This window comes from Tursiops truncatus, chromosome 1, assembly GCF_011762595.2.
Source record: "Tursiops truncatus isolate mTurTru1 chromosome 1, mTurTru1.mat.Y, whole genome shotgun sequence".
Classification (NCBI taxonomy): domain Eukaryota; kingdom Metazoa; phylum Chordata; class Mammalia; order Artiodactyla; family Delphinidae; genus Tursiops; species Tursiops truncatus.
This window is the reverse complement of record NC_047034.1, coordinates 153,813,744-153,828,801: the sequence shown is the minus strand read 5'-3', so window position 1 is coordinate 153,828,801 and position 15,058 is coordinate 153,813,744. Positions and strand designations below refer to the sequence as shown.

General features: G+C 45.9%; 1 protein-coding gene across 8 annotated transcripts in view; it reads right to left on the bottom strand.

Moving 5' to 3' along the window:
• The window catches only part of MEAF6 (MYST/Esa1 associated factor 6), a 31,706-nt gene extending 17,100 nt beyond the window's left edge, over nucleotides 1–14,606 (bottom strand). For 7 of the 8 annotated variants that reach the window (XR_012325962.1, XR_004521608.2, XM_073791854.1 and 4 more), the window contains exons 1-4: nucleotides 14,458–14,605; nucleotides 13,143–13,258; nucleotides 9,644–9,731; nucleotides 9,420–9,465 (exon numbers count right to left, since the gene is read on the bottom strand). Coding sequence is in view for 6 of the 8 variants with exons in the window: in XM_073791854.1 (XP_073647955.1) it covers nucleotides 9,420–9,465; nucleotides 9,644–9,731; nucleotides 13,143–13,258; nucleotides 14,458–14,547 (340 nt within the window). In the remaining 2 variants the exon portion in view is untranslated. Of the gene's footprint in view, nucleotides 1–9,419; nucleotides 9,466–9,643; nucleotides 9,732–13,142; nucleotides 13,259–14,457 lie in introns of all 8 variants that reach the window. The other variant, XM_033837845.2, reaches the window with a different exon arrangement.
• Between the last annotated feature and the right edge of the window lie 452 nt (nucleotides 14,607–15,058).

The window sequence follows — 15,058 nt, the reverse complement described above, 5'->3', positions numbered from 1 at the left end:
AGCTCTGGTCTGGGAAGATCCCACATGCTACGGAGCAACTAAGCCCGTGTGCCACAGCTGCTGAGCCCGAGTGCCACAACTACTGAGGCCCATGTGCCTAGAGCCCGTGCTCGCAACAAGAGAAGCCACTGCAATGAGAAGCCAACGCACCGCAACAAAGAGTAGCCCCTGTTCGCCGCAACTAAAAGAAAGCCCATGCGCAACAAGGACCCAACACAGCCAAAAATAAAATAAATAAATAAATTTATTTAAAAAAAAGAAAATGTGGTATATACGTAACAATGGAATATATTATTCAGCCTTAAAAAGAAGGAAACCCTGTCATATGCCACAACAATGGATGAACCTGGAGGACGTTATGCTACGTGAAATAAGCCAGTCACAGAAAAACAAATACTGCGTGATTCCACTTCTATGAGGTATCTAAAACAGTCAAACTCACAGAAGCAGAAAGTAGAATGGTGGTTGCCAGTGGCTGGGCGGGGGAGGGGGGAGTTGCTGTTTGATGAGTATAAAGTTTCAGTCATGCAAGACAATTAAGTCCTAGAGATCTGCAGTGCAACTCTGTACAGTTAAGACTATTGTACTGTGCACTTAAATATCTGTAGCGCTGGACTCCCCTGGTGGCGCAGTGGTTAAGAATCCACCTGCCAATGCAGGGGACACGGGTTCGAGCCCTGGTCTGGGAAGATCCCACATGCCGTGGAGCAACCAAGCCCGTGTGCCACAACTACTGAGCCCGCACGCTGCAACTACTGAAGCCTGCGTGCCTAGAGCCCATGTTCCGCAACAAGAGAAGCCACCGCAATGAGAAGCCCACGCACCACAATGAAGAGTAGCCCCCGCTCGCCGCAACTAGAGGAAGCCTGCACACAGCAACGAAGATCCAACGCAGCCAAAAATAAATTAAAAAGTGAAAAAAAAATCTGTAGATCTTATGTTTAGTGTTCTTGCCACAATTTAAAAACTATCATTTGGCAATACATACTGAAAGGGACTTCCCTGGTGGCACAGTGGTTGAGAATCCGCCTGCCAATACAGGGGACATGGGTTCGATCCCTGGTCCGGGAAGATCCCACATGCTGCGGAACAACTGAGCCCACGCGCCACAACTACTGAGTCTGTGCACTAGAGCCCGCGAGCCGCAACTACTGAGCCCGTGTGCTGCAACTACTGAGGCCCGCACGCCTAGAGCCCATGCTCTGCAACAAGAGAAGCCCGCGCACCACAACGAAGAGTAGCCCCTGCTCGCCGCGACTAGAGAAAGCCTGCATGCAGCAACAAAGACCCAACGCAGCCAAAAATAAATTTAAAAAATTTTTTAAAAAACCCCAACATACTAGAATATGTATACAAGAAACGGGGGTAGATTTCTGAGATTTTTCAACATAATACAGGGGGTGGAGGTGAGGGCAGGTAGGGTGTGGATAGGACAGGACTGGCCACAGTGTGATGGTTTGGGGGCAGTGTGATGGGTACACAGGGATTCATTGTTTTGTCTGTATTTGCGTAGATTAAAAATTCACTCTAATGAAAGAGTTTAAACGTAATCTTTTTCCCCCTTATTTTACCCCAATGTATCTGTAACAGGCCCTCCCAAGGTATGCTTTTAAGAATAGGAATGGCAAGGCTCTTTTTGGAAAGTCCAGGGTGTTTTCCAACACCAACAACCAATTCCCTGATTGCCCAGACACCAACACTTGAATTTAATTCTGACACTAACTACTGGAGTCAGGGCAGAACCCACAATTTAAGGGCTCAGTCCCACAAGAGTGCTCCCTACTTCAGACACCAGTCACCAGTCCTGGGCCTCCCAGACATCCAACAGACCAGTCATAAACCAGGGGTACCACAACCCCCTCCTCAGGGTCAATAATCCGCTAGGATCAGGAACACGCTTTATTGCAAAGGATACAACTCAGAAACAGGCACATGGAAGAGGCACACAGGGCAAGGTATGGGGAGGAGCGTGGAGCTGCCTTGCCTTCTCTGGGCTGGGAACCTTCCCAGCACAGCACCATGTTCACCAACAGAAACTCCATCATTTAGGGGTTTTTATGGAAGTTTCATTATGCAGGCATGACTAATTAAGTCACTAGCCATTGGTGATGAGCTCAATCTCCAGTCCCCTTCCCCTCCCTGGAGGTTTCAGGGTTAAGGCTGAAAGTTCCAAACTTCTAGTCAAGGACTGGTCTTTTGGGTGACCAGCCCCCATCTGATGCTATCTGTGGGCGAGGGAGGGGCAGTGAACACAGCCACCAGTCATCTCATTAGCGTACAAAAGACTAGTCTTTTGCATACTAGCCATTCTTTTTCTTTAAAATTTATGTATGTATTTATTTATTTATTTTTGGCTGTGTTGCGTCTTCATTGCCGTGCACGGGCTTTCTCTAGTTGCAGCGAGTGGGGTCTACTCTTCATTGCGGTGCACGGGCTTCTCATTGCGGTGGCTTCTCCTGTTGCAGAGCACAGGCTCTAGGCAAGTGGGCTTCAGTAGTGGTGGCACGTGGGCTCAGTAGTTGTGGCTCGCAGACTCTACAGCGCGGGCTCAGTAGCTGTGGCGCATGGGCTTAGTTGCTCCACGGCATGTGGGATCTTCCTGGACCAGGGCTCGAACCCGTGTCCTCTGCATTGGCAGGCGGATTCTTAACCACTGTGCCACCAGGGAAGCCCCATGCTAGTCATTCTTAATATTCTGGAGAGTCCAAGAGTTTTAGGAGCTGTGTGCCAGGAAAGGGGACAAAGACCAAATATACATTTCCCTTCATACTACAGAAGGTACTGGGCTGTATTTATGAAAATCATTCTTTGACACAGTAGTGCCACTTCTGGGATACTGTCATACAGAAATTAAAACTCCACTGCAAAAAAGCCTATGGGTACAAGGATGCTTACTGTGACACTGCTCACAGTGGGGGAAAAGGGAGATGATGGGAATATTCATCAACAGAGGAGGAACAACCAGACTAGGGGGTATTTTCTGGCTTTTAAAAAGAATGCGGGACTTCATGCGGCGCAGTGGTTAAGAATCCACCTGCCAATGCAGGGGACGTGGGTTCGAGCCCTGGTCTGGGAAGACCCCACATGCCGCGAAGCAACTAAGCCCGTGAGTCACAACTACTGAGCCTGCGCCCTAGAGCCCGCAAACCACAACTACTGAGCCCGCATGCCTAGAGCCCGTGCTCCGCAACAAGAGAAGCCAACGCAGCGAGAAGCCTGCACACTGCGACCAAGAGTAGCCCCCGCTCACCGAAACTAGAGAAAGCCTGCGCACCACAATGAAGAGTCTGCGTGCCGCAACAAAAAAGATTCTGCATGCCGCAATAAAGATCTCACGTGTGGCAACTAAGACCCGACGCAGCCAAATAAAGAAAGAAAGAAATAGGGTTTCCCTGGTGGTGCAGTGGTTAAGAATCCGCCTACCAATGCAGGGGACAGGGGTTCGAGCCCTGGTCCGGGAGGATCCCACATGCTGCAGAGCAACTAAGCCCGTGCACCACAACTACTGAGCCCATGTGCCACAACTACTGAGGCCCGCATGCCTAGAGCCTGTGCTCCTCAACAAGAGAAGCCACTGCAATGAGCAGCCCGCGCACCACAACCAAGAGTAGCCCCCGCTCACCGCAACTAGAGAAAGCCCACGCGCAGCAACAAAGACCCAACGCAGCCAAAAATAAAAATAAATAAAATAAATATATTTATAAAAAATAAATAAATAAGACTGCAAGATGCTAACAAGAGCTGACACAGACAGTCCTTACCCTAAGCCAGGCACCGCTGTACACACTTCAGATATATTAATACATACAACCCTCACAAGGGTTAAAAAGTTAAAAAAGAAATCTAACGAATAAAAAGATGAGTCTAAGATACAGAAGTATGGTCAGGACAGCCTTCCTCTGCCGTACTTAATCCTATTTATTCAGATAAAAAATGTCATCTCTGAAAATGCTAATGGTGGAGGCACTGGTCGGGGAAGGAGCAGGCCAACAGGGCATGTAGCCACAAAAGCTTTGCATCACAGACAGGACTGCAGAAGGGACACAGGACTCACTGAGGAGGGGCTGGGCACAGGGGAGAGAAGGGTTAACTAAAAAGGTGGGAAACTAGTAAGGAAGGCAAGTTAGATACGGCAAATTTTCTCTATGTTGCAATAGCAGACCATTCTCATACACTGAGGAGCAAAACCAACTATTTACTCATTTGGGGCCAGCTGCTATGGGAGTTCTGAGTAAATGGATGGATGAATTGGTCATATTCTATAAAGTGGGTACACGTGTACACACGCACACATGCAAAACACAAACAAAGCAGCGGAAGTCAAATCAAAGGCCTATGAATAGAGTCCACGCAGTAGCCGACGTCCCAAAGGGCTGACATGGATACTAAGTATTATGGGAGTCAGAGAAGAAAGAGCGGATTATTCAGGAAAAGCTTCACTGAGGGAGCAGAATTTAAACTGGACCTTGAAAAATGAGAGCCAAAATAAGTACAAAAAATAGCACGTGCAAAACAGTGCAGAGGTGAGAAAACACAAGGTATTTGGGACAAATAAATCAAACAACACCTTTTAAATAGAGAGCTTGAGAAATGACAGGTGAAATGGAATGACAGGTTGAGCGGAGTCATAACTGTCCGGCTAGGGGATCTAACATGGGGGACAATACGAGGGGATGTTAAGAAAACTGACTTTTTGCTTAATCTTTCTGAGCCTGTTTCCCCGTCTGTAAAATAGGAATTCTTTCTCTCACGTCTTGAGTATCTCTTATGGACGAGATACTGGGCTAGATGCTTGGGGCTACAGCCACGTTCCCTATCCTCAAGAAGTAGCTTTAGGGATTAAATGAGATAATGTAAAGTGTTTGCTTAGTGTCCGGAACACAGTAAGTGTTCAAATCTCAACATCTTTGAGATCTACAAACACGTAAGTCAAATTCCAAGCGATCAGTCAGGGTTATTTGCAGTAAAACAGCTGCTAGCAGGACATAACAAGATGAAGGCATCCAGAGTTTCGGAACAGGGAAGTAACACCAAACAACTAACGTGTATTGAGTTCTCTGTGCAAACACGTGCTTTAAGATTAGGCTAGAAGCGGTTTATAAGAGGGACCGGAGCTGGGGAGACTAGATTAAACACTGTTAATGTACAAAGCGAGAGCACAAAGTAATAATCATTTCCTTCCTCGGCTCACGGAAGCAGAAGAGAAGTGATAGCAAGAGGACTAGGTTACAACATATCAAGGTACAGCAGCAAGTCAGTCAATCGATTGTTGCTGCCACCATGAAAAGACACACGAGTTTGCCTCTCACTGACATAAAACTGAGCAACTCATTCTTAGCGCAAATCACGTCAAATTTTAAGTTAAATACAAATGAGATGCTCTACTTAAAGGACAAGCTACTGAATAGTGCCGCAGCAGTGACTCCTGATCAGCACGAAACGTTTAAAGGCAGAAAGGAAGACACCCAGGACAACGCTCATGCAGCTGTTCACCTACCTGCGCAATGATGTAGATGCCGGAGGGGTCTGCTTTGATGAAAGCTTCAGAGAAGCCCAGGAAAACAAACAGGTGAGACTGCTGATCCTTTACAGGAGCCATGGGTTTGCGCCCTGGCCTGGGAAAATCTGCCTGCTCTGTTTTTCTTTCACTTTATCCTTTTTAGAAAAATATACAATGCCTCACTAATTAGCATAAAATTCCCCTTTGGGACCATGCCAATCTATTCTCATTCTAGTGTAGGTACCTAAGAAGCCAAAGGAAACAAAAGTAGTGCATTTTTTGAGGAAAATTTCAGAACAGTTCAAAAATAAATGCCAAAAGTGCAAAACTCCAGAATCCTTGAGATCTGAGAATATACAAGTACAAAATCTAAGAGAAAGGGTCGTTTTCTTCATTGCCACCAAAGATCAAAAACACAGGAGTCATTCCACAAGATCTGTTATACAAAACGTTCTGAGACAACGGAAAGACTCTGTACAAAGGAAGAAAGAGTGAAAGGCAAAGCAGACCATTCCTCATTCCTCTCTTGGAATTAAAGTTTGGATCTTTTGGGGACCCTCAAGCCTTGAACTTGGTCCAAGCAGTCCTAGCAGAAGCAAACATAGGTCTTCTCTGGAAGACAGCATCCCAGCCGTCAAACTATTCTACAAATACTTTTAACTACAGTGAACAGAAGTACACAGTCAAAGATAACCAACAAGCACACAGGGAAATTAATTTCATGAGCGATACAACAGCAGAAACAACAGACAGAAAGAGGTTCTTAAAGACTTCAGAAACTGAAATTAAATACAGACTACAGAAAACCTATGCTTACTATACTTAAAGAAGTAGGGACTTCACGGATGGCACGGTGGTTGAGAATCTGCCTGCCAATGCTGGGGACATGGGTTTGAGCCCCGGTCTGGGAAGATCCCACATGCCGCAGGGCAACTAAGTCCATGCGCCATAACTACTGAGCCTGTGCTCTAGAGCCTGAGAGCCCCAACTACTGAGTCCATGTGCCAAATACTGAAGCTACGCACCTAGAACCCAAGCTGTGCAACAAGAGAAGCCACTGCAATGAGAAGCCCGCGCACCACAACTAAGAGTAGCCCCCGCTCGCCGCAACTAGAGAAAGCCCGCACGCAGCAACTAAGACCCAACGACAAAGACCCAATGCAGCCAAAAATAAATTAAAAAATTTATTTATATTTTAAAAAGTAAAAGGCAAGTTTGAAAACAACTGCAAAGAAAGGTACTAAAAAACCACATAGCAGGGGCTTCCCTGGTGGTGCAGTGGTTGGGAATCCACCTGCCAATGCAGGGGACACGGGTTCGAGCCCTGGTCCAGGAAGATTCCACATGCCGTGGAGCAGCTAGGCCCATGAGCCACGGCTGCTGGGCCTGTGCTCTGGAGCCCGCAAGCGACAACTACTAAGCCCACGTGCCACAACTGCTGGGGCCCTCGCGCCTAGAGCCCATGCTCCACAACGAAGCGTGGCCCCCACTCACCACAGCTGGAGAAAGCCCACGCACAGCAACCAGGACCCAACGCAGCCAAAAATAAATTAATTAATTAAATATATATATATATATATATATATATATATATATAAAAATCACATAGCAGATTTTTTAAGTAGTTAAGTAGAATTTCTGGAAATTAAAAATGTAGTAATAGGACTTCTCTGTTGGTTCAGTGGTTAAGACTCCACACTTCTAATGCAGCGGGTGTGGGCTGATCCCCAGTTAGGGAACTAAGATCCCACATGCCATGCAGCATGGCCAAAAAAAATTTTTTTTGAGTATAATAAAAGATTTAAAAATCAAGGGAAGGTTTAACAGTAAATCAGACTCAACTGAAAAGAGAATTAGTGAATGGGTAGGCCAGAAAAAAAATTACCCATAATGCAGCACAGAGACATAAAAGAAGATATAGAAAAGATAATAAAAGACATAAAGGATGAAATGAGAGAGAAGGTTTAACTTACATTTAACCAGAGTACCAGGAGAAGAGAGAGAGCATGGAGCAAACACAGTATCTGAAGAGGTAACAGCTGGGAATTTTCCAGAACTGATAAAAAATACCAAACCATAGTTTCATGAAGTCCAATGAAACCCAAGCTACATAAATTAAAAGAATGAAATCCAATAAAATAAATTTAAAATGAGATAAGTAAAGCAAAGAGGAACAGAAGAAGAAAGTAAGCCGGATGTAGTACTAAGATTCATTCCCCAAACACATGCTGTAAGTTCCTGTTTGCTTTCTAGAGAGGAACCCCAAATTTGGCTTTAAGCATTTTAGCACCCATACAAAGAGGGAAACAGTCAATTACCAGGTTTTCAGTAAAAACCAACTAGTCGTTCAGGGAAAACAACTATTCCTAAAGGAGATAATAATTAGTAATGATCATAAACGTTTGCAACGTCCTAACAGAGTGACACATTTTACAGGACCAAAATGTTACTAAGTGCAACTAAGTGCAACAAAGCGCAACTTTATAGGGAAGACCAAGGAATACCAGTATGATATATTCCAGAAATGGGGCTCAATCCAGGGGGAAGATCTTAGGGGAATGGATGGCCTCCACATGCTCCAGAAAATCTTCAATACATCAGTATTTGTCTCAAGTCAAGCAGTGGCTTATTGAGTCTTCCTGACCAGTATCCAGGCACACCCCTTCTGTGTGGGTAATTAGATACAGAGCCATATACTAAACTATCCGCTAAGCCTGGGGCAGGATAATAGGCTCTTGTGAAAACTGAGCAGTCAGACATCATTCCATCACAGCTCACAGGAGTGAGGTCCAGAATGTTCTTAATCAGTCTTGTTACTCCACAAAGCAGATGACATGGCTCTACATTCTAGAAGTGGTATTAATGGAGAAGAAATAAGATTTAACTGACAGTCATAATGAAAGAAAAAATCAAAAGGACTTGGTCGAACTGATTAGGCTGGCAGAAAGGAGTCAAAGCTGCCTACAGAGTGTTGAAGGACGGAGAACAGAAGTACTGTGAAACAAAACAACTAGGCAGACACATTTTGAAGGAAAGAGAACAGCTCAGTTTTAGACAAAATGTTTGAGTCTGACCATCTGAGTGGAAATGTCTAGAAGACATTTTCTAGAATTTTCTAGAAATGCATGACTAAAGCTCAGGAAAGGAGTTAGGGATAGGGCTAAAGATTCAGAAATCTGTACACGGAGATAATAATTGAAGTCACTGAGTAGTTCTAATTCCCATACTACCAAAATCCCTTCTCCTCAAACCACTGCCCTGGTAATGCAAACAAGACAACTTGATCCCACGACAAGATCTGCCATGTGAAAATACCCAGCCCCAATACAAAAAGCAGGGTGTGTTTCAGAGTGACCCGACCCACAGGGAGAGCATCCAGTACAGCTACATAGAGTCTGATACAGCAAGATAAACCTGCAGTTCTAAGTCCCATCACTAGAAATTAGAAGTTAGACTGTACGGCTTACATACAGAGAATGATACAATTTCTCTACAAGTAAATACTACCTGCTCTCCATTTTAAATTTAAGAACACACAGGTACATTCTGTTCATAGGATCAGAATTTCCTAAGAATTATTAAATGGGGTACATGAGGATTTATTAGATATGTCTGAAATTTTCCATGATAAAAGGGTTTTTTTAACTTTAAAAAAGACTCAACAGGAGTGAAGACATATCTCTGTGTCTTTGAACAGGTGAAGTCAACCTTCATGTGACTGAAAAGGCAGGAAGGACACGGTAGTTTCTTCCCCCAAAGAAAGACATGATTAAGGATACCCAAAAGGGTTCCTAACTTCTAGAAAGAAGAGGCAAGAACAAGAGATGCAGTCTTCAGATACACCGTTGGATAGGAATTAAATATAGGGGCGATGGTAGCTTAAAAATAAACTGATGAAAAAGTAAAAAGATAAACTTACTCTTTTCAATGAGCTGGTCCTGAACTCCTGCCAATGCACTTACTGCCTAAAAGAAAAAACCACCAGTTACTATAAAAATTACCACAGATCTCAGGAGAGCACTCACAGACAGAAAGGAAAGAGACAACCAACTCACAGATGGACAGGAAAGAGAAAACTCACAGAAACTTAACGGAGGTCTTCCTTAACAATGGGCCACAGAAAGATCCCCCCGCCTCACTTACAGCTGCTGAAGTAACTGAGGATTTACTGAAGAGCCGCTCTGCTTCCTTAAACTTCCGGTTCCTTCTATCGTTTTTGCTATTGGAGTTTCTAAAACACACACAAGAAACTCATTATAAGCACCAAGCTATGTCTGTGGCTCAAGCTGAGGACACACCAGGACAAATGTAAGGAACTCTTTGTTTTTTAAATTACCAAGTTCCATACAGAAATGCCTCCACACCACTTGGATTGACCAAAATGACCTTCATGCTGAATGCCTATGCAGACAGCAATGTTTTCCAATGGATGGTATGTGGTCCACTGTGACACATGAGATTACTTTAGCTTTAGGTTCACAATCATTTTCATTTAATATGTATTTATTTTAATGCCTATTAATAAAAACATCTAGCACAGACTAGTGCTATGAAGTAACTCTGTTAAATAATCTTAGTTTAAAAAAACTTAAAGGGCTTCCCTGGTGGCACAGTGGATAAGAATCTGCCTGCTGATGCAGGGGACACAGGTTCGATCCCTGTTCCGGGAAGATCCCACATGCCACGGAGCAATTGAGCCGGTCCACCACAACTACTGAGCCTGCGCTCTAGAGCCTGTGAGCCACAACTACTGAAGCCCACGTGCCACAACTACTGAAGGCTGCGTGCCTAGAGCCCGTGCTCTGCAACAAGAGAAGCCACTGCAATGAGAGGCCGTGCACCGCAACAAAGAGTAGCCCCCGCTCACCGCAACTAGAGAAAGCCCGCATGCAGCAACGAAGACCCAACACAGCCAAAAATAACTAACTAACTAAATAAATAAAAAACTTAAAGAACCAGAGTTCCTTAGTGAAATGACTGATACCAGGTCTGAGACAAGAAAAGGACAAGGATGGGACCTCCTTGGTGGTGTAGTTGTTAAGAATCCACCTGCCAATGCAGGGGACACGGGTTCGAGCCCTGGTCCGGGAAGATCCCACATGCCGCAGGGCAACTAAGCCCGTGCGCCACAACTACTAAGCCTGCTCTCTAGAGCCCACGAGCCACAACTCCTGAGCCCACACGCCACAACTACCGAAACCCAAGCACCTAGAGCCCTTGCTCTGCAAGGAGAGGTGCCTCCGCAATGAGAAGCCCGCGCACCACAACAAAGAGTAGCCCCCGCTCGCAGTGACTAGAGGAAAGCCCGTGCGCAGCAACGAAGACCCAACACAGTCAAAAATAAATAAATAAAATAAAGTTACTAAAAGATTAAAAAAAAAAAAAGGACAAAGGAATCAGCCTGAGGAGGCTCCCTCTGGCCACATTTGGGACAAACTAAGCATCAAAAAGGATAATGATGGGTGTGTTAGCATTGTGAAAAGTCAGTGAGCTAAACACATGATCTGTGCACTTCTTTGCATAGATCTCAATAAATTTATACTAAAAACTAAACCTTTACAAAGTGACAGTACTAGATCCCAATACGCTGTTTTTTTTTTAAATCCATGCATCTACAGTGATTCTAAAGAGAGAGAAAGAGAGAATGAAAGGGAAAGAAGATAAAAAGGGAAGACTCTTCTTTCAGAATGCCAGTAATAAATGTAAAAGGAACAGTAAAATTAGAATCATCATTTTGCAACCTCCATTATAATAACTAATTCAGATAATCAACAATGGATACTAAAACCAATGACAAAAATTGGGGTGAGCAGTATAATCACACTGCCTAAAAAGTATAACCTCCAAGGACTTCCCTAGTGGTCCAGTAGTAAAGAATCCACCTAACAACGCAGGGGACGTGGGCTCGATCCCTGGTCAGGGAATTAAGATCCCACATGCCGTGGGGCAACTAAGCCTGCGTGCTAAAACTACTGAGCTTGCACACCTCAACTAGAGAGCCCTTATGCACCCTGGAGCCCACGTGCACCACAACTAGAAAGAGAAAAACCTGCACACCACAACTACAGAGAAGCCGGAGCGCTGCAACTAGAGAGAAGCCCACACGCTGCAACGAAGAGCCCGAGCACCGCAATGAAAGATCCCGCGTGCCACAACTAAGACCCGACACAGCCAAAGATAAATAAAATAAATAAATAAATAATAAATAAATCTTAAAAATAAATAAAATGTATAACCTCCGAAATCACTTGTTAATTACAAAGAGAAGAAAATAACTTTTACAATGGTGAAATCGTATGATCAAACTTAGCAGCACCAGTAATGGGGTAATCTGTCATTATGTGCCTCCTGATAAAACAGAGGTAAACAACAAGAGGTACACAAATCACTAATGCAACATTTTTGCCAAAAATATTTAAAGGATCTCTCACGAAGTCACTATAAGAAAAACCTGGAATTGGGACACTCTACAAGACAATGTCATAAACAACCTTCCCACCAAAAAGGGTGGGAAGCTCCTAAATTAAGAGACTAAAGGAGACACAACAGCCAAATGCAATGCACAAACACTCACTGGTTCAAAACAAGGTAGCAATGCATTTTAGGAACACTTAGGGAAATATGAATAAAGACTGTATATTACATAATACTATTAATGTAGTGCTCATTTTCCAGGCATGATAATTGTTGGTTACGTAAGAAAGATGTTCTTATTCTTAGGAGGTACCTGCTGACATAATGTGGGGCAAATGTCATGATATCTGCTTTCAACTTTTAAATGGTTTAGCAAAAAATATATATACATATAAGTATGGGAGAAAGGGGAGATATAACTACAAAGGGGTAGCATGAGGGAGATCTTTGTGATGATGGAAAAGTTCTGTATCTTGATTGCAGTGGTGGTTACAGGAATCTACCCACGTGAAAAAATGACAGAACGACCTATACACATTATACCAATGTCAATTTCCTGGTTTTGTTATTGTACTATATGGTTACATAAAACCCAACCACTGGGGAAAACTGTACTGTTTTTGCAACTCCCTATGTATCTATAATTATTTCAAATTAAAAAAAATTTTTAAGTGTAGATAGAGGTGTGTGTATTAATACATAATATAGAAAGGGAAAAAAGAGAGGAAAGCAAATGTGGTAACAAGTTAACAACTGGTAAATGCTAGTGAAGGGTATCAAGAGATCACGAACTATTCTTTCAATTTTTCTCTAGATTTGAAAATTTTCAAAAAATTTAGAAAGTTTTCAAGAATAATATTACTAAATAAACCGTGGTACAGTTGGCACACAGGTATGGCAAACCTTGCGAGGGTGTGACTCGTGACTGATTAAAATATAGAAAACACTGATAGCAGTGCTGGTGTGTAAGGTATTATATGCTGTATTTCATTTAAGCCTCACACAACCCTGTGCCACTGGCCAGATTTCCTCTACTATACAGATGGAGGATTTGTCCAGGGTTACCCAGTGAGGCAGTGGCTGAGCCAGAGTTCAAGCTCAAGTGCAGACCTCTGTCCACCCCACTTTACTACTGTCTCCCTGCCAAGTCACTACCAACAACATACATAGCCCTAAACACAAATATTACTAGGGCACCACACAAACACTACAGGCTTCTGACACTCACTTTTGGTTGGTCAGATACCGATCCCAGCCACGAATAATGTTGCCATACATCTGAGTGTCTTCCAGGTAGCTTCCTTCAAAAGCATAGATCTGTCTCTCCAAGTTTGCCAGTGTTTCCTGAGAGATGAAAAACAAGGAAGTGGTTAATGCCTTCTACATGCAAGCATTAAGCCTAACCAAACTGAAATCTTGCTATCAGACTTATAAACTCAAGTTCAACTATACAGAGCCAGCCTTGCGGAAAGAAGGATGACATGCGCAGGGGCAGGCTGTTTCAGACTAAGACAGTCTAGACCCATCTTGTTGGATCCCTTTAAGAATAAAATGGAATAGAAAGAGCCTGTCCCCATTAAAATGTACACCCATGCCAAAGTTTGCACGTACTCAGGGGCTTCGTGGAAACCCAGCTGTCAAGAACCTGGGCGGAGGAAGAACATGAGCAGTCTCTACTCCCACGCATAAAAGATACTGCTACCCGGAGAGGGAAGGGTGATCAGCCTTCCAGAGCCAACTCGCTCCCCTCCCTGCAGGCTCCGAAACGCCGCCTGCACTGGGCTGCGGTTGCTATGGAAACCTGGAAGGGCAGCTTCAGGTGAGATGGGCCTCCCGATGCCCAAGCCAAAACGCAAGGGGAGGGAGGGCTTAGCCACCAGGGTGCAAGGGGTCCCGGGTGCGTGTCACAATTCCTAATTCCCTAGACTGAGTCCGCTTCCCCTCGCCTGTCACCTTCTAAGATGTTCCCAAATACATCACAACCCTGCCCATCAAAAACCGCATCCAACTAATCTACTCCTAGTCCCCAAAAGGACATGCGCCCCTCCATCTTCCAAAGGCCTGCCCGGATGTGTGGGTCCCCCTCCCACACCTGTTTCCTACCCCACCCCCCAAAGCCCACTGGCAAGCCCGAACCAATCTCCTACAGCCTGCCGACAAGCCCGGTCCCCATCCCTCAAAGATCGTGGACCCGCCCGCCCTCGCCCACCCCGCAGAGCTCAGGGACACTCTCCTCTCCAGGGCTCCCGCACGGAAGCCCCCACCCGCTGGCGCCATCCTTCCTCCACGCCCCCACCTGCCTAGTCCCCCTCCCCCTCCCCGGCTCCGCGCCCCGCCCCCGGCCCCGGCTCCCTGCTCCGGATGCGCACGGCCGGGAGGCCGAGGCGCCGGCGGGCCGCGCAATGCGCAGCCGTCCTCAGGCCGCCGGACTCCCAGCCGCCGCGCTGCGCCGGCGGAGTAACGAGCGGCGCGGCGGGGACGGATCCTGGAGGCGGAGGCAGGCACGGGGCCCCAACCCGGGCGCCCCCGGTGCCAGCCCTCACCGCCAGCTCCTGCTTCCGCTTCACGAGCTCCGCCAGCTCCCGCCGGGTGTCCGGGATCTGCGGCGGCGCCGCCTTGTTGTGCATCGCCATGTTGTGCCGAGGCGGGCGGTGGCGGGGCCAAGCTGGGGGCGGTCCTTGCGCGCCGCCGCCCGCCAGGGGGCGCCCGCCGCCACACTGCGCCTGCGCTCGCGGCTTTCGGAGGCTCGCGGTGCCGCGCCGAGCTCCCGCCCGCGGGCTTGCGCGCGCCCTGCCAGGAGGACCTCAGTGTTGGGCTCTGCTCTTCGTCCTGGCCGAGCTTCTGCACCACAAGTTCACCGTGTCCAAAATCAGACCTCTCCGAAGTCTCCTCGGTGAATGACTTTCATTGTCCGACGAATTGCCCAAGTCAGAAACATTGGGTGCCATCCTCACCCTCCTTCATCCCCTTAATCCGATCCAAAACCAAGTCAAGCCAAGTGGACTCGACTCCGGAAGAGCCCGCAAATCTATTTTCTTTTGTCTGCCACCTCCCTCATTCATCCAGGCTCTCCTTATTTTTTGATACATTATTCCAACAGCCTCGTGTTTCCACCCTTAGCTCCATTTAATCCATTATCCACAG